The sequence below is a fragment of the Pipistrellus kuhlii genome, unplaced genomic scaffold (genome assembly GCF_014108245.1).
Source record: "Pipistrellus kuhlii isolate mPipKuh1 unplaced genomic scaffold, mPipKuh1.p scaffold_m20_p_1, whole genome shotgun sequence".
NCBI classification, from domain to species: Eukaryota; Metazoa; Chordata; class Mammalia; order Chiroptera; family Vespertilionidae; genus Pipistrellus; species Pipistrellus kuhlii.
In genome coordinates this window covers 111,897,567-111,921,817 of record NW_023425404.1, presented here as the reverse complement: position 1 = coordinate 111,921,817, position 24,251 = coordinate 111,897,567, and the positions used below count along the sequence as shown (strand labels likewise).

Here is a 24,251-nt window from a genome sequence, read left to right as displayed (position 1 = left end):
GTGGAGAAGTCCTGGAGCTGGCAGCCACCAAAACCCCGTCTGTGTCAGGTATAGGCTAAGGCAATCGCTGTTATTAATGGAAAAAAGGTTCTGAGCCATCATATTGTGTCAGCAGATGTCTGAGCAAGCCTTCAGAGCCCTCTGATGTAAACCATGGGGGTTATTCTGGGAGTTTTTAAAATGCAGTTCCTTTGGAATCTCTCCCAACGGGAAGGAGCCGCGTGTGAAAAAGAAAGATCACATGCACACCGCTCGTGAGCGTCTTCCTGATGACAGCGATGAACGCCTCAGCCAGTCTGTGTAAAGTCTCAATCGCCTTAGATTAATTTTGTTCACTTGAATGAACTCAACTTAGAGATCCCAAGCACACATGGAGCAGTGCTGTTAGATGTGAGGGTTTTTTTTTGTGTGTTTTTTTTTTAAGCTGACAACTCCTATCAAGTTAGTTCCAGAAAGACTTGGCGTAGAGGGAAGACTTCCAAAATGTAGTACGTTGCCTGAATCTAAGCCATGCTGCTGCAGATGTATAATGGTTGAAGTAATGAAACTATGATGTTCACTGGGTTAGGATTAAACTAGAAACTACAGAACTTAGCAAACTTCTTCAGTTTTCAGATTCTGATTCCTTAGATTATCACCATCGATGTCCATGCAGCCGAATCTTCCGATCAGATTGCGACAGTCTATTTTGTGGATTTTGTTTGCAGCTTAACTATTTGGGCACAGCCTGGGGAGGGAAACCAAACTGCCACGTTTGGCATGGTCACTTAAAGAGCCATTATGTTCTGAAAGGTATGACAGTATTAAAAGAGGAATAAATATCACTTTTTTAATATTAGTTTGAAAATTTCAGGGACGATAGATAACCAGCAGCTGTGTTCTGCCTGCCTTAACAGTTCCAAATTGCAAAAATAGGTGAGGGCTCACCCAGTTTTGTGCTTTTTGATTGCAGCACTGTTTCACAAGTATGTTGAGAGATGTTCTCTTTTTTCTATATTTACATATAAAACAAACACATTCACAATAAGAACTCATATTCAGGTGCTAGTCTCAAATGTACACAGTCTCCCTGTGGAAATTATAAGTTACCATTGAACTGTTGGATCATTTCCCAGGCCATGAACTTGTATAGACATTCTGCTCACGTTGTGAAAGGAGGTTATTATATGTGCTTTTGTGAGAAAACACCTGTAACCCCTACTATTTATGTATGTATTTTTACACCCATGTTCACAAATTTGCCTTTTCATGTATCAAATTTGTGGCTTGGATATTTTTGAGAAGCAGAACTGATTTTATTATAAATCTCTCACATCTCTTGTTACCCCAAAATTGGTACCACACATATTCAATCAAATTGTCGTTATCCTAGCTCCAATGTCAGCATTACCTAAAATTCTCTCCCTTACAGAAATATTTCTGGAGTATAGTTTCTAAGACTTTTATGAAGTTTTGTTTTGTTTTTTGGCAAGCTTGGTGCAAAGGGATTTAGTCTTTTTGCAAGTTTATTTTCATTTAGGTGAGCTTGTAGCAACAAGTACATCAGTTCCTAACATGAGACAGTAATTAGTACATATTTTTTATGTTGTGTATTCCGCCCCAAGTGTCACAACATGGTCCATCAAAGGGACACCAGGCAGCAATCTTTGACATCAAGGCTTACAATTAGACTCTTTTAAATGGGTTGCCAAATGAGCACATCGAACAAAAATTCATTTCTTTCTGAAATACAAGTCCTTTAATCACAGGGTACTATGCTGTGTATTATCCTTTGCATTGAAACCTTCTGGTACCAAAATCCTGTTTGCGTTAAACACTCAAGTGTGACAGGAGTACAGTTTATCTTCCTGCTAGGGTTTCCATCCACGCTAAAAAAAAATTAAAAAAAAAAAAATGGTTCTGTAGGCTATAGGTTTTGGCTCTGTGTACTTCAAATACATGTATTTTTTCCCTATTGTTAATGGCCACTTAAAATGAAATAGGCTACTTTTGTATAATTTAATGTAATTGTAGAATGATGATAAAAATTCAGTCTCTTATTAGTTTGAATTATGTGTATTAAAAATTATGTTTTTGAATGTAAAGACAGGTTTCAAATATCTGTGATTTTTTTTAAAAAGTTTGAATCATCTAAAAGTTAATTAGATTTTAACATCTCAGTAAAATAAAATTTCTGGTTTTATTAACTTTTAAAATATCCAGTATTACTAAACTTTGTAAATATGATAGCATTCAGACACAGCACACAGAATTAGTAAACAAACTAATTTACATTTGAAACAAATAGAAAATGTAAATCCTTTTTTTTTTAAAATATATTTTATTGATTTTGTACAGAGAGGAAGGGAGAGAGATAGTTAGAAACATCGATGAGACCCCCTACTGGGGATATGCCCGCAACCAAGGTACATGCCCTTGACCGGAATCGAACCCGGGTCCCCTCAGTCCCCAAGCCAACGCTCTATCCACTGAGCCAAACCGGTCCCGGCGAAAATGTAAATCCTTTTGATAAGCATTTATTTTTGTGTGTATGTGGTTTGTTTTCAGAGAATCTGCAAAGTTTTCAGTGACTTAAAGTGGTTGTTAAACGTGCTAAATATTTTTACGTTAGAGGGACATTCCGATGCCTTGTTTTGATCTCCTCTCCGCCTTTCTGCTGGGAAGAGGGGAGCCCCGGGCCCCTCTGCCTCCCAGGAGCCGATGCTGCTCTCCGCCTTCACTCCGGGCCTTTGCTGAGCTGGCCACAGAACACGTGTTCGTTTCTTAAAATGAGAGCTCTAAACTTGGTAACTGTTAGTTCTGCATATTTCTTTTTTGTCTTAATCCTGCCCAAATCTGTCCTTTAAGATCATGTAGACCTTTCATGGCACACTGGTGAATAAATAACTATTTATATTCGGAAGCCGTTATACATTTAAAATATTATCTTCAGGCATTGGATATCTTCAAGCTCTGATGCAGTTGTGTAAATCTTGACTCTGTCGTCGATGTTCATTCATGCCTTGATCACATATAAGTCATTTTGATCATGACCAATATTGTTACAAAATGTGCTTTGTTCTATTGAAGAATATAGACTTGCTGAGGAACAGCCTATAATATTGTGTTTTAAAATAAAAACTTTTCACCCAATAATGTAGTTACAGAAAGGGAGAAACATGTTATACTGAAACAGTTTTCTTTTTACCCCTCATACCAAGTTATGTTCCCCAGGAGTTTATTACACTACAGTACTTAGGTTAATGTTTTCTGGCTACAAGATTTCAGTGGGTGAATGTTTGCTTTAGGCCAGCAGAATAGCATTCACTAAATTACCCATCTTAATGATGTACTCACTGAGGAAATCTCCCATGGAAAATTAACGTAAGGCAAGACTCAGCAAATTTCTGTCTTTGGCCATATATTTAAAATTTCTAAATTGTATTCCATATTATTAAATAGAAATGTAGATGTTTTATTACTCTAAGAAGTTAATTGACCCGCTTTTTATTATTATATAGCAACATTTTACTCTCATTAGACTTTCAGTAGGGCGTTTTCAGTGAGGTTTCCCGGCTGGGGAAGCGTTGGCAGTGGCCACAGAGGCTCCCCTCGCCAGGGCAGTTCCAGGGGAGGCTCAGAGAGCGAGGATGGGGCAGGGGGTCAGAGCCCCTGGCCAGTGTCGTCTTTAATGCACCCGATGCCCCTGTATATCCCCATGTCTGATGCAGGGAAATGAAATAATGACCTTGCCCTTGTGTGTGGTAGGTTTGTGTGCAGCAAGTAAAGAAAGCATCTCCAAAATGTAAAGGCATTATGTAGAAAATGCATGTGAGACATTTGTGACTAGCAATAAAACCTGAAAACAAAGGAAATGGTAAATATGGTCTAGGTTACTGGTATCCCAAGTTCAAAGAGCTTATTTCTTTAAAAAAGCAGGGAGGTTCAAAAAAGGGTAAGTCTATATTCTTTACTAGAAAGAAACACACTATTGTTATGGCTTATGTGTAACTAAGACACAAACTAATATAGAGCAAGTTCTTATTGTCAAACACTGTATGTTTCTTTTCATTTAGTTCATACGCTAGCCCTATTAGGTAGGCATTATTAACTTCCCATTATATAGATAAGGAAACGGAGGTTCAGGCACATTAAGCAGCTGGTTCAGTATATCACAACTAGTTCCATACTCCAACCTGTTTGGTTTTTTTTCAGTCTTGCTCTGGATTTAGCGCTGATTAGCTTTACTCTAAACACTGCAAGCCGCACTTGGGACCATGACCAGCAAATGGCAAGACGAACCCTCCATGTGGCAAGCTCTGCCCTGAGCTTTTTACACACATGAGCAGTGCTGACTGCTAACCCCAATTAAAGATGAGGCAACTGAGAGGTTCAGTAACTTGTTCAAACTCACACAGCTAATGACTGGAGGAGCTGAGATGTAACCCAGGTGGCTGCATCTCCTCTGTGCTCATTACCTCGGGCTTCCGTCTGGGTCCTAAGAAGCAGCCTGGACCGTGGTCTGGCAGCACCCAGCGGGAAAGTGTGAGGGTCACTCACCTGCTAATGTTACCCACACAGGGGCAGCGGGACAGCTAAGCGGCAGGAGGAACGGTGTCTCTCTGCTCATGCGTGTAGCCGTGTTTGTGCGTGTTCATGTCACATTGGTAGAGACGGGTGCCATTTGGGGCCCACCCCACCGCAGTAGAAGGACCTCATGCAAAAGGGACAGTTACTCTGCCTCGGGAGCCTGGGGCTGTGCTGAACGCCGCAGCCTCGCTGCGCCAGCCGGGCCTGCAGGCGGCTCCCGGGGCCCCGGCGTAGCTGCCGCCCAGGCCCGGGCCGCTGCCTCGTCCTCCTCCACACGCGCCGTGCGTGGTTCTGCAGGTCCCCGCTCACCCTGGGAGGCCCCCAGTCTACAGGGCACTGGCGGGAGAACGTAATTCAGAGTGGATAAATTAAAGACTTAACTTTGGGCCAAAACCAGTTTGGCTCAGTGGATAGGGCATCGGCCAGGGGACTGAAAGGTCCCGGGTTCAATTCCTGTCAAGGGCATGTACCTCGCTTGCGGGCACATCCCCCGTAGGGAGCGTGCAGGAGGCAGCTGATGGATGATTCTCTCTCATTGAAGTTTCTAACCCTGTATCCCTTTCTCTTCCTCTCTGTAAAAAACAAAACAAAACAAAACAAAACACAAAAAAAAACACAAAAAAACAATAAAATATATTAAAAAAATAAATAAAGACTTAACTTTGGAAAGGTTGCTGACTGCTGGCTGGACGCCAGGCTTGCAGAGCCCACAGTTAAGAAGTGTTTCTGACCCTATGTCTTTAGCTCCAGCAGTTTCTTCCACCTCCCTGCTGGCTGTGCTTTGAACGAGAAAGAGGAGGAAAGACGCCCATTAAGTAACCAGCCCAGGGACTCGAGGCTTTCAGAGCACTCCGAAGTGCGAGTAACCAGTGCTGCGAGGCAAAGGGCAGACCCATCGCTGCCCGCGGTAGCTTCCGGCTGCTTTGCAGGCTTCACCTTTGCCACCTTTGTGGGCAGCGTGACACCGCAGCGTTCGGCTTATTAATTCATAGCGTCATACTTTTCATCTCTTTTTGTAAATGGAGTTTTAAATATAAATGTTGCTCAGAGAGAGCAACTATTGGAGAGAGCTTGACATTTAAAAAAAAAAAGGTAAGCAGTAAGGTTTTCTTTTTGTCATCTAGTTCTTAGTAGAAAAGAATGGCTGATGTAAAGTTCTTTTTAAAAGAAAATATGTTGTATGCACTATCCATCTTGAATGCCAGTTTTATTTCGGGGTTTGTTTGTTTGTCATTGATTTTTAGAGAGAGGATGTGAAGAGGGAGAGAAAAACATATATCAGTTTCCTCCCGCAGCTGCCCTGACTGGAGATTGAACCTGAAACCTGGGCATGTGCCCTGACCAGGAACCAAACCCGCTGGCTCTCAGGGTGCAGGACAGCGCTCCAGCCACCAGAGCATGTGGGCCCAGGCAGAGCCGGTTTTAAATCCACACAGTGCACTGAACGCTTACAGAGATGCTGGTGGCGCTGATGGTGACAATAAGTGCCACTCGCTGCTTGCATTTGCCGCTCAGGTTTTGGTTGAGTTTTCAGAACAGCTCCACGTTATAGCCAAGTGACTCCGCGTCACACAGCCTGGGTGCCCGTCTCCGCATAACTGGCTGGCCAGGCTCCCCTTCTGGGCCATGAGACCTCGTTATGCTACGTGATCTGTGTAAGCGCCGTTTCCCCATCTTGTCCAATGCGCTTCAGGATGACAGTTAGGGTGGCTGCAGGGAGTGAGATGAAGCACTTGAGTAAACGGGTGCTGGTTAGTGCTCGAGAGCACGGGCCCAAGGCTGCTGCTGCTGGTGGTGATGCTGTCCCCGTTCTGCGTATAAGGCAACTGTCTAGAGAAGGTCCGGAAACCCACGCTGGCTCCTGGCAAGTAAGGGGTGGAGCCAGGATTGGAAGCTCAGGATTTATGTCTCCAACACCCCGGTGCTGCTAAGCGCTCTGCCATCCCCCGGACACAAGGGGGTGGGTGTTTTTAGGCCCAGGCTGGGTTCCTCTACCTTTGCCTCTTGAGCCTTCCAACCAGATAAGCCGTTCCGTTCACTTAGTGTGTGGTCCTGGGTGTCCAGAGTGTTGCTTTGCGGGTCACAGGAGGCCATGCTGCCGGGGCGAACCTGGACCGCATCCATCGGCATTATTGTGCCCGCTGTTGCGACATCTGCCCAGGTGTCGTGTGCCGCCTCCGGGTTTCTCTCTCACACAGAAAGGCCCTCTCCCCTTCTTTGTTACGCATAGAGAATGAGTTGTGGAGTTAAGGCAGATCTCTTATTTTTAACACCCCCCCCCACACACACACACACACACCCCAAAACATAGACATGCCCAGGTTGTCTACTCGGAGAACCACAGTCATTCTCCACCTCAGTTTTTGTGCATCCATCTGTCTTCAACCCCTTTTCCTCAGGCCCTTCCGGTTTTGTATTTTGTCAGGCCTCACTGCCCCTTGAATGAGCTTGTGGATCCTGCCATTCTCCTCGTGGTGTAACTCCGTTGTGTTTATAGTTCTATTGGAGGAAGAAATTAGGATCCAGTGTGATGGGGTCAAGCATTTAACATGAATGTGCTCTCTTCAGGGTTTTTTTTTTCGTTTATTACTTTATTTTTAAGTTATTCATGACACATGGATTTGGCCCCTCATGTTTTTGTGGAGAAAAGTGCTGTGTTTTCATTTCCTTGAGACGCTATGACTCGCCATGAAAGTATGTGCAGGTCTCCTCCCCTTCTTCCCAAGAGCCGTGTTATTTCCCTGTACGTTTTATGTACTTACGCTGCCCGGTTTTTAGCCCACTTGCTTTTGTGCCTTTAGACTAGAAATGTTGACCTGCTCATTTTTACATTCTTATACGTGAATTGGATCTTTGGATTTCTGAGCTTTGTTGTACCTGTTTTGTAAGAGTAGAGTAATTATTTTGGTGGTAGTTATATCAAATTCAAAATCGCAAAACTGTTCAAATTTTCTCAACATTAGCAAAGCTACGAATTTGCACTTACACACTATGTGTGCATATATGTGTGTGCACACATAGATGTGAGTAGTTTACACATGTGTGTATACCTTCTAACATAGGGGGGAAGTGAGCAGAGCAGGTGTTTGAAAGATGGTAGTAATGCCCAATGAGTTTTCTTTTATTGTTCGGAATAAGGGTGGTGAAGGGATGGGGACCAGAAGGAAAACATGTTCTTTTCTTGGGTTTTTTTTTTTTTCATATAGTTCACACTATGGAAAAGAGAAGCATTCAGGCATTCATTAATATATTAAGAAATATATTATATTAAACATATTAATATAATATATTAAATATACTATATTAAGAATATAATATTTAAGAAATATATTATGTTGGATTCATTTCAACTGGAAGTCAGCTAGGTTAGCTGAAAGGAGTGGGGAGGAGTTTTGAATGGTCTTCAACTCTCACAGAAAGCAGGTTGCACAAAGTTAAATAGAATTATCCACACTATTTTAAATGTATATGCCTCTATTATCCTACAGCAGCACAAGCCAGCGTTTTTCCCCTGCTTGAGACCCCTGGTTTGATAGCCGCCATTATTTTGTGTAGTTCAGTTGCCAGCTCACCATCCTCTTGTTTATTTGTAAAGGGTGGAACTTCATACCTGAATGTTTTATGCTAAAATAATACATTTCCCTTTGACGTTGTACAAATGAAAACAGGATTTCCTTCTGTGTGGGAGTAGACAGGCGTGGCAGGGCAGATGGCTAATCTCTGGCTGCCTGGTCTCCCTGCGCAAAATTAGATATGATTATGGATGGCGTTTTTCTGAGACAAGATAACATGTTATTTGTAACCTGACCCCAGCAAAGGCTACCCAGAACGTGTGGGGGCTGTGCAGTTGGGTTGTACCAGTAAGAAAATTGAGGGTTCCTGACAATTCCAAGAATACAAATTCTATACTTAGAAGACTTCTTGTAAGAAATTGAATCTAAGAAAGCAGCCATGTTCATTCCTAAGAAAACCGGGAGCTCTGTTACAAAAGCCTTATAATATGGTGTACAGCTCACCCTCCATTCCTAGTGGGAATGCTTCCAGCAGCCATAGCTCACTAGTGCCCCCTTGAGGTACACAAGCTACCTCACATTTGTGCCCTGGGTAAGACCCCTGTAGTGAACAGGGCAAATTCTATTTCCAGGGGTAGAAACTTAACCTCTAGGATTAGAAGGTGTAGGTGTTCTCTAGAATAGATTTCACTCAAGCTTCTTTCTCATTCTTTCGTTCATTTGTTTTAGGCCAAAGAACTGCCAACTTTAAAGGATAATGATTTCATTAATGAGGGCCAAAAGATTTATATTGATGATGACAACAAAAAGGTGTTCCTGGAGAAACTGAAAAAGGATGTTGAGGTAAGGAAAATCAGTGTAGCGGACAGTCCCATTGTCTGCTCGTCAACGTGGTTGGGTTTTAGGAGCTTTTGAAACCATCGATGTAAATCCGCAACCAAGGCAAAAATATATATTGTACATTATCCAAATCAGATATAAACAAGTGTATTTCATATGTGATATGGTTTGAAAAGAAGTGTGCTGGTTCAGCAACTCCCTCTTTTAGGTGACGAACACACGAAAGTACCTGCTGTCTTCTGCTGATAGCTTCACCCTCTGGTTCCCATGCTCTGTGTCGGGGAGAGCCCGTGCCGGTGGAGGGAGCCCGTGCTGGTGGGGAGAGCCCATGCCGGTGGGGATACTCCGGGTCGGTGGGGATACTCCGGGTGGTAGGGATACTCCAGGTCGGTGGGGATACTCCGGGTTGGTGGGGATACTCGGGTTGGTGGGGATACTCCGGGTCGGTGGGGATACTCCGGTTGGTGGGGATACTCGGGTTGGTGGGGATACTCCGGGTCGGTGGGGATACTCTGGGTCGGTGGGGATACTCCGGGTTGGTGGGGCTACTCCGGGTCGGTGGGGATACTCCCGGTTAGTGGGGATACTCGGGTTGGTGGGGATACTCGGGTTGGTGGGGATACTCGGGTCGGTGGGGATACTCCGGTTGGTGGGGCTACTCCGGGTCGGTGGGGCTACTCCGGGTCGGTGGGGATACTCCGGGTCAGTGGGGATACTCCGGTTGGTGGGGATACTCGGGTTGGTGGGGATACTCCGGGTCGGTGGGGATACTCCGGGTCGGTGGGGATACTCCGGTTGGTGGGGATACTCCGGTTGGTGGGGATACTCCAGGTTAGTGGGGATACTCCGGGTCGGTGGGGATACTCCGGGTTGGTGGGGATACTCCGGGTCGGTGGGGATACTCCGGGTTGGTGGGGATACTCCGGTTGGTGGGGATACTCCGGGTTGGTGGGGATACTCCGGTTGGTGGGGATACTCCGGGTTAGTGGGGATACTCCGGGTCGGTGGGGATACTCGGGTTGGTGGGGATACTCCGGGTCGGTGGGGATACTCGGGTTGGTGGGGATACTCCGGGTCGGTGGGGATACTCCGGTCGGTGGGGATACTCCGGGTCGGTGGGGATACTCGGGTTGGTGGGGATACTCGGGTTGGTGGGGATACTCGGGTCGGTGGGGATACTCCGGGTTGGTGGGGCTACTCCGGGTCGGTGGGGCTACTCCGGGTCGGTGGGGATACTCCGGGTCAGTGGGGATACTCCGGTTGGTGGGGATACTCGGGTTGGTGGGGATACTCCGGGTCGGTGGGGATACTCCGGGTCGGTGGGGATACTCCGGTTGGTGGGGATACTCCGGGTTGGTGGGGATACTCCGGTTGGTGGGGATACTCCAGGTTAGTGGGGATACTCCGGGTTGGTGGGGATACTCCGGGTTGGTGGGGATACTCCGGGTCGGTGGGGATACTCCGGGTTGGTGGGGATACTCCGGTTGGTGGGGATACTCCGGGTTGGTGGGGATACTCCGGTTGGTGGGGATACTCCGGGTCGGTGGGGATACTCCGGGTCGGTGGGGATACTCCGGGTCGGTGGGGATACTCCGGGTCGGTGGGGATACTCTGGGTTGGTGGGGATACTCCGGGTCGGTGGGGATACTCCGGGTTGGTGGGGATACTCCGGTTGGTGGGGATACTCCGGGTTGGTGGGGATACTCCGGTTGGTGGGGATACTCCGGGTTAGTGGGGATACTCCGGGTCGGTGGGGATACTCGGGTTGGTGGGGATACTCCGGGTCGGTGGGGATACTCCGGGTCGGTGGGGATACTCCGGTTGGTGGGGATACTCCGGGTTGGTGGGGATACTCCGGGTTGGTGGGGATAGCCCGCTGTCGTTAGAGCCCATTCAGACTGACTGCCCATGGCCCCTGAGCTGGAAGGAGGGGAATGACTGCATTCTATCAAGCAGCAGAGCATTTCAAAAACAAATGTTTAATAACCATTTGAATTTGGGATTTTCTTTATCAAAACCACATCTCAGTATTAGTAAACATAGCCTCGCTCCCTATATGCCTGAATATTTTCACCAGCCTCTCTGGAACAAGTGCCATTAGGCCCATGAAGCCAGCTGTACACATTCCAGGAACAGCTCAAAGGCAGTTTGGACACCAGGTCATGGGGGATGGTTGTGAAAAATAAAATGGAATGGAGAAATGGGCTTTAAGTCTATGATGGAGTTTTCTTTTTAAATATTGTTTTAAGAATTAAAAATACTATATCCTTTCCTTTCCTTCTGTTTATTGTAAAGCCATTGCAATTCCCCCATTGGACTTTCCTATTGATTGTTTTAGAAATAAATTCAGGAAAAAGGTTATTTTCTTGAAATGGGTTCTGTTACATGACAGTTACTAAGTTTTTCTGATCTGTTCCTTTTGTTCAGATGTATGTGTGTATGCTTTTTTTTAATTTTCTACTTTGAAATACAGTTCCCCTCATACCAGGACAAATTTGCTACTCAGAGGTTTTGTGGAAAGATTTCCTTTTTCATGTCAGTAAACAAAAAACAATTGAGATGAGTTGAGCCACAGAACGAATGTCATGCATTAGGTCAGTCACCCTGAAGGCAGAAGCAGTATTACCATTTCCTTCTCACCTTCTCTTCCATTGCAAGACACTCAGACTGACCAAGTCAGTTTATAATTACTTTTAGATCGTAAATATTTTAATTTTGAAATTTACATTATTTTAACCTACATGATGTATATGCTTCTTCTAGGACCTAAATATTGGTGATTTGAGAAAGATACAAGCGTCTACTTTTAAAAAGTAGATGAAAGTGTTTGTTTTCATCATATAACAGTTTTCCTCCAGTCTTTCATTAATGAGCAATTATTGAGCAGGGTAGAGAGGGCTAATGGGGGGAGAGGGGGACGTTGACATCTGTAATACATTTTAAAATAAATAAAATGTTAAAAAAAAAAGTAAGCATTTGTTTTTCCTCAGTTATCAGTGGTTATTATTAAAATGCATATTAGTTAAGCATTTCCCCCTTCCTTTGGGGTCAACTTGATCTAATTGATAACTAAGTACCACAGGCAGACATACGCTCTTGGATTTTTATTTATTAATCAGCAGATCTTTGATCTTGAGAATAATATTGTTTTAGCAATTATGTACGGTAAATTGCCCTTAGGGTTAACTGTGATCTGCCAAAAAGTTGTCTTCTTTTGTTCTGTTGGCTGTATAGGACTATATGGTAGATTCCAGAAAGAACGTAACTGAAGCAGTCCAGATTTAGAGTTGAATTACATAAAGGTCCCCTCAGTCCTTTTGTTGTCTCTAATAATGTCGCTGGTTAGAGGATTTGGACAGTTTGCGTGGCTCTCACACTTAGCTGTTTGGTTGAAATGGAGGCAGGGCACAAAGCCTTCTTTCATTTAAAAAAATTCTCTGGTTGATAACAGTGTCTTTCATTTTCAAATTCATGCTGAAGCATCATTAAATTTTTAAGCAGGTAATTATGGTGCAGTAGCTTGACATCGGATCTTGACAATGAGGCTAGAATATAATCTAGCTTATTTTTCCCATCAGTTCCATGCCTCCTAATTGAGCTGACTGCCCTGTTAGTTTGAGTTTACCTTTTAAGAGGCCAGCAAATGGGGTGTTTTTGGTTTTAACTAATTGTTTAATGTAAAAGATGAATATGTTACAGCTCAATAATCTAGTTTTGTTGAAAAAAGTAAAGAATTGTCATTTGAGACTAGCTGCTTTTTTTTTTTTTTTTTTTACTTGAATTCCTATTTTATTCATATGCCATGAAAAGTACTTTAGGTCAGATAGCTTTGTACATGATTAAATATGTGTGAGCCTTTTTCCTCAAAAAAATAAAATAAAATTTGCTCTATGGAGAGTGAAAATCGCTATTGCCTTCTGACCTGCCTGTCGCCCACTCTGATCATGCAGGTGAAGAGCCAGGGCTGTTCTCTCTCCTCGGTTCACGCTGGGATCCAGATGTCACACAACGCAAAACTGTGTTCTCCCTGTGGTGTCTGGGGAGGCCCTGTCACAGGACCGCTCCATCGTGGCAGTGGTGGGAGGGAGAGGTGGCAGCCAACATGTATGGATCATGGAGAGCCTACGTCTTTCACATTATCTCTTTTCACTCTTATAGCAACTCCTTGCGGGCGAGTGCTGCTCTTATCCCAGTTTATGGATGAGAAGTCTGAGTCCAGAGACACTGTCTATTTGCTCAAGCACAGGCAACTACTAAATTCAGTTTGGGATTTGAGGCTGACAGAGGCCACACTCCTAAACTGCTCTGATATAAAATGCAAATTAAAAATGTTTGCGGGCAAAATGAGACTTTGTTTTCTGATAAAAGCTTCAAAGGGGGATTGTTATAACTTTTAACAAGTAATAAAATATAACTCTTAAATACAGCCCGTTGGAACTTTAATTTTATGTCATAGATGTGCAGAGGTAATTCAGTAAAGCGAATGTGTTCATGAAGTCAACAAATTGAGTGAATTTAAATCTGTTGTGAAGGGAAGTTTATTGATGGCTCTTTGCCACATGGATTTTTAGGAAAGTCTGTGATTGGGCTAGTAAAGATCTGAGGAAGATACTAGTTCAAAGATGTGGCATAATGGAGAAATAATTGTTAAGAAATCAGATTAGATGGGATATTCTGAGGGAAAAGGAGGAGGATCAAAGATCTTCAGGTAATTATTAAGAAATTGGAAAGGAGGAAAGCAGGGGAATCTAATAATTACAAAGATTTAAAAATCGTCATGCTTTGAAATCTTATGTACTTTAAAAAAAATCAATAAATTTGGGGCAAAGCATAAAGGGATGAACAGAAACGGAGCAAATGTGCTAATTTCCTTGTGTTAGTTGAAGGCAAACCCTAGTAGTGGAACTCTTGACTCCCTTTTCTGTCCTCTCAACTTGCCTCCTTCCAGTCCACAGGAATTCTGTAATACCCAACAGATATTCTTTCCTAATAAGAATCTCATGTTTATCTCCACATTTCATTTCACTCTACTTCAGAACACATTTAAAATAAAGTTTGTGAAGGTAAAGAGCCAGTGAATCAACAGGCGTTTCCACATTTCTCCTGCTGGCCCACCTGACTTGAGGTTTAAATTGCATACTTGATGAAAAAAGGCCTTTCACCATAATGATAACAACATGGACAATTATGATAACAACTTCCATGGTTACACGTTTCATTGCCTCAACTACATTATGTCTTGTAATCCTTTCCACACCCTGTGAGTTGAGTGGTATTGTCTCATTTTATAGTTACAACTAGAGGCCCATTGCACGAAGGTTTGTGCAATAGGCCTTCCTTCCCCTGGCTGCTGGTACCAATTTTCTTCCAGGACCCAGGCCTTTGCTCGGCCGCCGCCTTCAGTCTTTGCTCTGGCCGGAGCGCTGCTCCTGTAGCTCCCTCCATCCTCCACCCTCCCCCTCATAGCAGGCGTCCCACCCCACCTTGCTGCTCCACGCCTGCATGCTTGCTTCCCAGAGGCCTGGAGCAGTTGCAGGTGGGGCTGCCACCATCTTTGTCAGGTTAATTTGCATAATTATGCCTGATTGGCTGGTGGGTGTCACAAAGTGACTGTCAATTTGCATATTTCTCTTTTATTAGTGTAGATAACTGAGGCTCAGGGAAGTGAACTCATTGTCAAGGCACTGAGATGGTGAGAGAAATAAGATCTAATCTCCTATCGGACTCCAAAATCTATACTCTTTCAGTTTTTATTTTTAAGAATATCTGATGGTATAATTAAAGAAGAATCTATGAGTGTCCCTTATCAGAAAAAAACCTATGCTCCTAAGCCCTGTGCTGTTCTTGGTCTTTGCCCTTTCTATCTCAGCTCACAGACTTGAAAACGTACATAGTGCCCATTTAGGCCTGCAGTTGGTTTCCTTGATCTTCCTGGGAATGTGAGAACAGCTTCTCATCTAGAGATGCATTTTCCATTTCACTGGTGGTTTAGTGGGTGGTACTGGGAGCTAACTTCATTTTAAACACGGTTGTTTCCTTACTGGATGAGGGGCCTCCGCAGTGGTCTGACCACAGGTGGGTGGCCCAGGAAAGGAGTGCAGGACCTGCCTGAGCAGCACAGGTGCCGGGGGAAGGCGTGGGCCTGGAGACCCCGCCCCCTGGTGCAGCAGCCCAGCCCCAGGTGGCACCCCTTCCCTGTCCGAACCTCAGCAGTTAATTATAGCAGCCCCTTTACTTTGGTATTTGAGAGTGTATTTGAAAGTCAACTCTCTGAAGATCAAACAGTAGACCCACATGCTAAACAGAGATTCTGTTCTGCAAAAATAAATTGAACATGGTCTCCTTTTGCTTCTGCGAAGTGCTACCACTTAGAGTCTCAAACAAAAGCTTTCGTTGTTGCTTTGTTTGTTTTTTATTTGGCTGGGGTGGTTATTTGTGGAGAAGGGCGTTAGAAGAGACTCAGGGGAGTTGAGGAGGACAGGGAAAGAAGAAGCAGGCATCTCATTCACTTGTTCAGTAGGTCCTGAGCGCTTACCGTCACTCCCTGGGAGGCAGGAACGCAGTGAGGGCAGACAGCCGAGCCCCTGCCTCATGGGCTGGGTGTGTGAGAAAGACTGAAGTTACTCATGTGATCTGCCAGATGAAAGAGCAGCTGAGCCACGCCATCAGGGGAACGTGTGCAGTGCCATATGCATGCCCAGGCTTTGGGATGTGGCCTGGGCGGGATCGGGACAGGCTTCCTGAGCCAGCGCCCTGACCCTGCAGCGGAGACCCGAAGGTTTAGTGGGAGGGAACTGGGGGCAGACAGGGCTCAGGTCGACCTGAGAGGTGATGGGGCCAAACTAGCCCGGTTTCTGGGGCCACAAGTGAGCATCCTGCCCTTCATACTTCCTAGAAATTAGAGGATATTCCTTTTTTTAAAAAAATTACATATATGTATATATGTTCTATATATGTAAATATATGTGTAAATATATATTATATTATATATACATTTAAATATACATATTATAAATACATAATATGTATATATAATGTATGTGTCTGTATATATAAAACACACATATTATATATACATAAATGTATGTGTATGTTTTATATATGTAAATATATGTTTTATATGTGTGTGAATATATATTTATATATAAATATATGTGTTTTATATATATACAAACATATATATGTTTTATATACATATGTTTTATATGTGTATGTAAAACATGTGTATGTGTGTGTGTGTGTGTGTGTGTGTGTGTGCTTTTATTGATTTCAGAGAGAGGGAGCGAGTGGGAGGGACCGGAACCTGAGCCTGTGCTCCTCGCGGAGAGCGAGCCTCCTCAGCATCTCTGGCCGCCCTGCTCCCGTCAGGAGACGAGCAGAGCAGAGGGGCTGCCTCGGTCGCAGGGCGGACACAGCGTGGCGGCTGCCTGGGACATTTGGGCTCCCAGGCTCTGTGATGGACAGCATAACAATCTCCCCAGGGAGCGTGCTGAATTCCAAGTGCTCTCCCAGACTGTTCTGAGAGGCTCTGCAGTAAGCCGCTTGGGAGGTCCCTGATTTCCCCCATTAGCTGCGCTAATTGCTGAGAGAAGTGTTCTCTTCACTCCGTCAGGGCCTCTTTCTGTCATCATGCTCTCTGCTCTTTGGCAAAATCCAGTCTAGACGTGATAAGCGCATGCCCGCTCGGCATTTCTAGGAGAATAGTACCAGCACTGAGCCAGCCTGAAGCTCGAGGCTACATTTTTTTGACCAGAGAAACGGCCTGGGACTCTGAGAGCCCATAGGAGGCTCCTGGCCACCCCTGAGGAGACCCTCCTCGCCATCCTTCACTCGGCTCCCCCCGGGTGCCTTTTTCTGAGCTTGTTGTCTTTAAACCCAGGGTTTTGTTTGAGGCCTAACTGACCCTGTCACCTCCCACCCTCCAGTTTCTTGCCCAGTTAAAGCTCATGGACTACAGCCTGCTGGTGGGAATCCACGACGTGGAGCGAGCCGAGCAGGAAGAGGTGGAGTGTGAGGAGAACGACGGGGACGAGGAGGGGGAAAGCGATGGCACCCACCCCGTCGGGACCCCTCCGGACAGTCCTGGAAACACCCTCAACAGCTCCCCGCCCTTGGCTCCCGGGGAGTTCGATCCAAACATTGATGTTTATGGAATTAAATGCCATGAAAGTAAGCTCAGTATTATCAACTCTTTTTTTTTTTTTTTTTTTTTTTTTTTTTTACCTGTGAAGTGGTTTGATGTGTGTATTATCCGCCGGTAATTACAACCCAGTTAACATCATGCTGCCTTGTAAGCTTTGTTCTCCAGAGGCCCAACCTATTGATTTGAGTACAAGAATGGGTTAAAGGTGATTGTAATCTCTAGTCTTGAAAAGTGTAATGTGATGAGGTCCCTGAGTTTCGTGATATTGATGGAATAGAGTAAAATCACAGACTATCCAATATAATAAAAGGCTAATATGCAAATTGACTGAATAGCGGAACAACTGGTTACTGTGATGCACACTGACCACCAGGGGGCAGATGCTCAATGCAGGAGCTGCCCCTGGTGGTCATGTGCTCCCACAGCGGGAGCACTGCTCAGCCAGAAGCCAGGCTCATGGCTGGCGAGCGCAGTGGCAGTGGCAGGAGACTCCCACCTCAGCAGCGCTAAGGATGTCCGACTGCCAAGCCTAAGCCATCAGTTGGACATCTCCCAAGGGTTCTTAGACTGCAAGAGAGCACAGGCCAGGCTAAGGGACACCTCCAAGTGCACGATTTTTGTGCATCAGGACTCTAGTGTCAAATAAACAACACGTGTACTTAAATAAATACAGATAGGATAAATAAGAAATGATTTAAAATATTTTTATTCTGAACTGTCTCTCTTTTATGTGAGTCTAAAGTGTCACAAATCTATCCTGAGCTGGGACATACGTGGTCCACTCTGAACCTCACAGGGACATCCTTTAGGGCAGAAGTCTCATCTCTAGCCAGCCCTTTCCTTCCTAGTCATGCTGAACCAGCCCAGGACATGGGATGAGCATCTCCCATTTGCTGCTGTGTCTGTCCTCTGCTCCCCTGCCCCCATTTAGGAGTCTGTGGCCATCTTCCCTAGAGTAGAATCAATCTTAATCTTCAATATTTGGGCAGTTAGATATTTGAAGGAATATTGGGTTCTATCATAGCTACATATACATGGAGAAAAACAATATTTTAGAGAAATGAAAAAAGCAGGCCTTTTTTTAGTAATAAAAATTATGATTCATCATTGTTTGTTTTTAAATATCTCAATAGTATATCAGCCAAGTGATTTTGAGTTGTATTTTTATTTTGCTCACCAATATTAAGTACAAATATACTTTTCTTTTTCTTCATAATTGAAAAAGTTTCTTATTTGTGGACATAGGCAGAAAATAGATATTATATATGATATATAAGTTTATCCAATTCTGATATTAAATCCAATGAGAATTAGTAATTACAATCTAATTAGGTATCTATATATATAAAAAGCCAGCTACTGTAATGACCAGTCGCTATGACACTCACTGTGGCCAGTGAACTGGCCCAATCAGGGAGTGGGGCCGGCCAGCCAACCTCACAGCCCTCCCCGCTGCCTGCCTGCCCCTGATCGGACTCTCCCACCCCAATCAAGAACAGGGCAGGCAGCCAAATGCCATCTCCCTTTTCCTCCCAGCCCTGACAGCCCCACCCCCAATCAACCAGCCCCACCACAATAGGCCCACAGCCCCTCCCCCTGGCCAGCCCACCCCTGATCGCATCCGCCCCCCCCATAGGGGGTGGGGCTAGTCATCCAAACTCCTGCAGCCCCTTCCCCCAGCCAACCATGCCCCCAATGGGCCCCCACCACCCTGATCAGCCTGCAGCCTGATCCTCTGGCAGGCCTCGCCCCCTATGGGCCCCTACCACCCTGACTGGCCCCAGGCCCCTCCCCCCCCCCTCCAGGCCACTGGCCCCCAATCAGCACCCCCACCCCAATCGGGGGCGAGGCCCACTGTCCAATCACCCACAGCCCCTTACCCCAGCCAGCATAGCCCTGATTGGGCCCTGATCGGGGCTGGCCAGGCCCCACCCATGCATGGATTTGTACACTGGGCCTTTAGTTAGCATATAATGGCAGAAAAGGGTTAAATAGTATAATTGCTTCTACTTGTCTTATAGAGTATTTTAAAAATAGAATGTGTCTTTATACCAGTGCAATGCACAATCATTAAGGAAAATGCAGATTAACAAAATAAAAACTCTTGCCTTTGGCCCTCCACTGTTAATGCCCTGGGGTTATTTTTTATTTTGTTTCTACTTTGTAAGCTTAGAGGGAGGTGGTGCAGAGGGTTGGCTGTTTAATGGGGACATGCAGGGGCTGCAGGGCTCTTTAATAGCCTCTGATGCCTTTGTGCCTGGACTCCCCACTCCCCGCCCCTGAACCCCTCACCCTCTTTCTGCAGCTTGTGCCTTTCCCCGTGTCACCATGTGTACCGACTCTGCTCTCATCCTTTACAGACTCACCCAGGAAAGAGGTGTACTTTATGGCGATTATTGACATTCTGACCCACTATGATGCAAAGAAGAAAGCTGCCCACGCTGCGAAAACAGTCAAGCATGGCGTAAGTGTCCCGTTTTGTTTGTTTGTTTTTAAATATATTTTTATGGATTTCAGGGAGGAAGGAAGAAGGGGGGGAGAGAGAGAAACATCAATGGAGAGAGAGAGAAACATCAATGAAGAGAGAGAATCATTGATCGACTGCCTCTTACACGCACGCGTGCGCGCGCACACACACACACACACACACACACGCACACGCACACGCACACACACAACCTTACTGGGGATGGAGCCTGCAACCCAGGCATGTGCCCTGATCGGGAATCGAACCCTGAACTCCTGGTTCACGGGTCAACCCTGAGCCATGCCAGCCAGGCCAGGCTGCTCCTATTCACCGTGATGCTCAAAGTCCTGCGGTGGTTCGTGTTCGCTGAAGAGGGTCTGAGTGCACCGCCATGCTAAAGCCGCTCCCCGCACAGCCAGGCTTGGGGCAGGTCACTTGAACGTAGTGTGACTCTTACACACCGGGGATCTCAGTAGACACATGCATCTCTAGGTTGCTGTACAGGTTCTTTTTTGTTGGAAAGATGTCTCAAAGATAAATGTGCCGAAGATAGTTAAGTGTTTTAATATGAAATATCCAGAACCAAAGCACTATTCTCTGCTTTAGGTGTTTCCAAAATAGGAAGTCTGTATTTCCCCCTCTCCCCCCACAGTGAATTGTATTTTTTCTATTACAGAAATCTTCCTAGTGCAAGATCAACGTTTAATTTTCTTAATTCCTTACCTTTGTTGTGCTTGCTCAGAATTGTCACTGTTCCAGGCGTATGTTAGCTTGTTAATCCCCATGACAAGCTTAGGAAGGGTACCAGTGTGCCCTGCTTAGCATTTGGAGAAACTGAGGGAGAGAGTTGTAAGTGGTAACTTGCCAGGCTCACATCACTAGAGAGTGGCAGAGATGGGGCTGCTCCCAGTGCCTGCCCCAGCCCCCTGCTCTGTGGTAGTCCCCCCCCTCCCCACCCCCACATCCCACCAGTTACCCCATCTGCCTGGCTGAGGTTCGGAGTCGTTGGTGTCCGTTATGCTACAGATCCATGAGGCGCCCTAAATACATCATAATCCCTAGTTCACCTTTCCCTGTGGCGACCTTGAGGACACACTTTGGAGCTTTAGTTCCCCCAATGGATAAAGGGGTCTAGCACCTTGGTGACTGGACTTTGTTGGGGGGCGGGGCCATATGAGATGAGCAGGCTGAACACTGGGGAGATGCTCCTTGCTTGTACCCATCCCTCCCCGGATCTGCCCTAATGTGCGATTCCAGGAAGAATTGGAAATGTACCACAGCAAATGTGGCTCCATTTCGTCTCCCCCGCACGTCACCAGCTCAGCTCCACGGTGTACCCCAGGACCTGAAATTGTGTGCCATTTGCAGAAACAAGACATCACTCTCGACATTAGGGCTTGGCTGGGAAGGATTCTCTGCCTTTGATGCCCGGGCTCCTCTGTGGCCATCCCAGGGGCCCAGGCAGAGAAGGACATGGCACTCCCCATTGTGCTTGGGTGTCTGAGAGCGACACCTGGGACCCAGGGACACTCCGGTCTTCCCCTGGGCAGCTTGGGAACCTGGGTCTGCCTGCCTCTGAGAGAGGAAATCCCCCGCCCAGGTGTTGCCAGGGCCCAGCATCCTTGCTTGGAGCGGGTCTCTGAAGGGGAACGAGGTGCCATGTGCGGAGGGCAGCAGGCCCGCCCTCTGGCAGACATGCGGTCACCAGCACTGTCTCTCCCAGTTAGGGTTCGAGGAGAGAGCCGGCACTGCTGCCACTCTTGTTTTCCAGCCCTCGCCTGCTTACACAATCCAGGAAAATGAATGCAATGCTTACATCATTGTCATTGAAGTTTCTCTGTAGCCAAATGTTGATGTTTCTCCTGTCATTCCCAAGTTATCTCCAGTCTGCTTTCTCAAAAGCCAAAAATATTGTCTGCATGGCTTCTGAGTGTGGGCCAAATAGATGCCAGTGTATGGCAGAAGCATCCCACACGTGGCGAGTTGGGTTTCATTTTAAGCCAGCAGTCACCGTGTGTGTGGTGATAGTCTCTGCTGTTACTGCCGCTCAGCCTCCTTTTCACACAGATTCCTGAGAGGAGTCCGCACAGGTTCGAAAACTGTCAGCTTTCTATTCAGCTGTAGATGGAAATTGCCGTAGCTACTGAGTAGTAATTCTATCAATATTCCTCTCCTTTAAAAACTCCCCAGGCCGGTGCAGAGATCTCAACCGTGAACCCAGAACAGTATTCAAAGCGCTTTTTGGACTTTATTGGCCACATCTTGACGTAACCTCCTGCACATCTCGGATGGACACGAGCGTGGGAAGGACCGAGGTGGCTTTGGTGTAGGAAAAAGGAAAAACCAAACTCAGTGAGCACACCTCCTCGTTTACATCTTCAGGCCAAGATGACTGACTTGGGAACTACTCGCTTTAACGGCTACCTGATATTTCCCAGCCTCATTCTAGCTATTTCTGACTTGTGTGTGTGCGAGTGTGCACACGTGTGTGTATGTGTGCGTGTGTGTGCATCTTCAAAATGAATTAATGGATTAATGAAAACCAGATCAGCTTCAGTCAGTGTGTTTAGGCAACAACCTTCTGATTCCAGCTATGGGTGGACGGATGAATGAATGAATGAATGAATGAATGGATAAGCAAGCTTATTCAGGGGGAAGGGGAAAAGGAAATGCATGTCAGACCAACCATGTTGGCATCACACGATAAACTGTGGATCAGTTTACTTTGAAATATGTGAGACAGTATTCATAATAATAATGAAGTTAATAATAATGATAATAATAATGATGGTGATTAAAGAAAAGAAAAAAACCTAACCACAAATGTTACACTCCTACCACACGCTGACACTCCTAACAGCTGGCCCCACACCCCGGCCCCGGACAGAGGGTGCTGGCATCCCACGCGCATCCCGGCACAGGGCCCTGTCCGCACGGGACAAACACCCTCCTCCAGCAAGAAGCTGATGCCTCTAGTGATCCTCTCTGTACATTGTCACTCAGTAAATACATCCGGGAAAACAGCTTACTTTTTTTTTTTTTTTCTTGCCTGGAGCTTCTTACTGTTACACTTACGTTGCAACATAGGAATGAATGCTACGACATAAAAATAAAGCTTACCTGAAAAGCGCATAGTTTGGGGCAATGGTCTCTACATCTCCCATGGTGGGACTGGGAGCAAAACACCAGAACTCTCAATTCTCCTTTCCTGATTAAAATCTGAATTATAAGGTATTTATGTTTGGCCGTTGTTTAGACAATGGTATTTTGTTATGAATTACCCCTTTAACCGAAACCCTCAAGATTACTGTTTACATTATTAGGAAAACAGGGATATTTTTGAATCTAAAAATTTAATGTACAGCATGTGATTTTTGAAGTTTACATGTAAAGTCATTTTACAGTGTTGGTGAAATAATGTTTGTCATGTTTTGAAGTGTATCCTGCTGTCATATTTCGGGGTGAACGTTTTATTAAAGAATGTGGTAGGCAGTCTTTACAGTGAAAGGAAAAGGGTTGTTTGTTTCTTCCAGATGTACCTTTATCAATCTAATGATTTTTTTTTAATGCTTAATCCAAATCTGGTTATGTAAGTTCATTGCCCTAAACTGTGCTGATTGTGTTTAATCAAGTTATACATTTCTAACATTGATCATGTATGTACCAACTTCCCAGCATTTTCTGGAAGGTGTCGAGCTAAAATACTGGCCTTGCTTAGACTAGGTTATCAACTTATACACTGTGCTAAAGCTGTGCCTTTGAAATTCTTTGTTTAAAACATGAAATGATTTTTGTAGGCAGGTTCAGTAAAGGAAAAAAAAATCCGCCCTTTAATAATTACTGACAACGCAACAGACACCCCCTTTCATGCTGCCTCCTCCAGTGACTTTACTTCAGGGCTTATCAAGATGGTAACTTCGCTCATGGCATTGGTTTACTTCAGAAAACACAAGGGGTTAGCAAACCAATGTCTCTGGAACCCCACAGCAGCACCATCCTGCTTTACCTACTGACTTCATACAGGTCGTTTTCCTAAACAGATGACGCTCACACTGCTGTGACATGGTTCTCTAAATCTGTGCTCCCTCCCCCTCCTCCTGCGTTTTATCATATAGAGAATAAAAGACTTCCAGGACAAAAGTGACTTGCTACAAGTTGGACCTGGTCCCCAAATCCCCACCCCCACTTTTCATTCTGGAGCCTAGTCACTTTCCGTGTTCTGAAGTTATACTGTAGTTTCTTTGTCCCAAAACTACAAAAGTGAGACCCTTGAAGTAAGGATAAGGTACACATACATTATCTGAGTAACTATTTCCTTTGTGGCCAATCTCTGTATGCTTTTAGTTTACAACATGCTTTATTTTTGTCTGTAACCGTTCTGTCATTCATTTCTATTGATAAACTATTTGAACTGAGTGAGGAAGTTTGCCTTGTATCTCCTAGTGCTAACAATACACTCGTCATGAGCCAGGCTTTACAGAATAAAGCACTTTGATGACTTACAAGGTGGATTCTTTGTTCTTCTTTCTTGATTATGTTTCTCTCCACAGCAAACAAATTTTAAAAAATAGATCTTATTGATTTTACACAGAGAGGAACTGAGAGGGATAGAGAGTTAGAAACGTCGATGAGAGAGAAACATCAACCAGCTGCCTCTTGCACACCCCCCACTGGGGATGTGCCCCCAACCAAGGTACGTGCCCTTGACCGGAATCGACCC

At 45.2% G+C, this 24,251-nt stretch overlaps 1 protein-coding gene across 1 annotated transcript in view; it reads left to right on the top strand.

The window, feature by feature from the left end:
- The window catches only part of PIP4K2A (phosphatidylinositol-5-phosphate 4-kinase type 2 alpha), a 153,897-nt gene extending 129,864 nt beyond the window's left edge, over window positions 1-24,033 (top strand). The window contains exons 7-10 of the mRNA XM_036459930.2: window positions 8,811-8,924; window positions 16,847-17,090; window positions 19,425-19,528; window positions 21,722-24,033. Of these exons, the coding sequence (XP_036315823.1) occupies window positions 8,811-8,924; window positions 16,847-17,090; window positions 19,425-19,528; window positions 21,722-21,802 (543 nt within the window). The 3' untranslated portion in view covers window positions 21,803-24,033. The remainder of the gene's footprint in view (window positions 1-8,810; window positions 8,925-16,846; window positions 17,091-19,424; window positions 19,529-21,721) is intronic.
- Window positions 24,034-24,251: the final 218 nt, after the last annotated feature.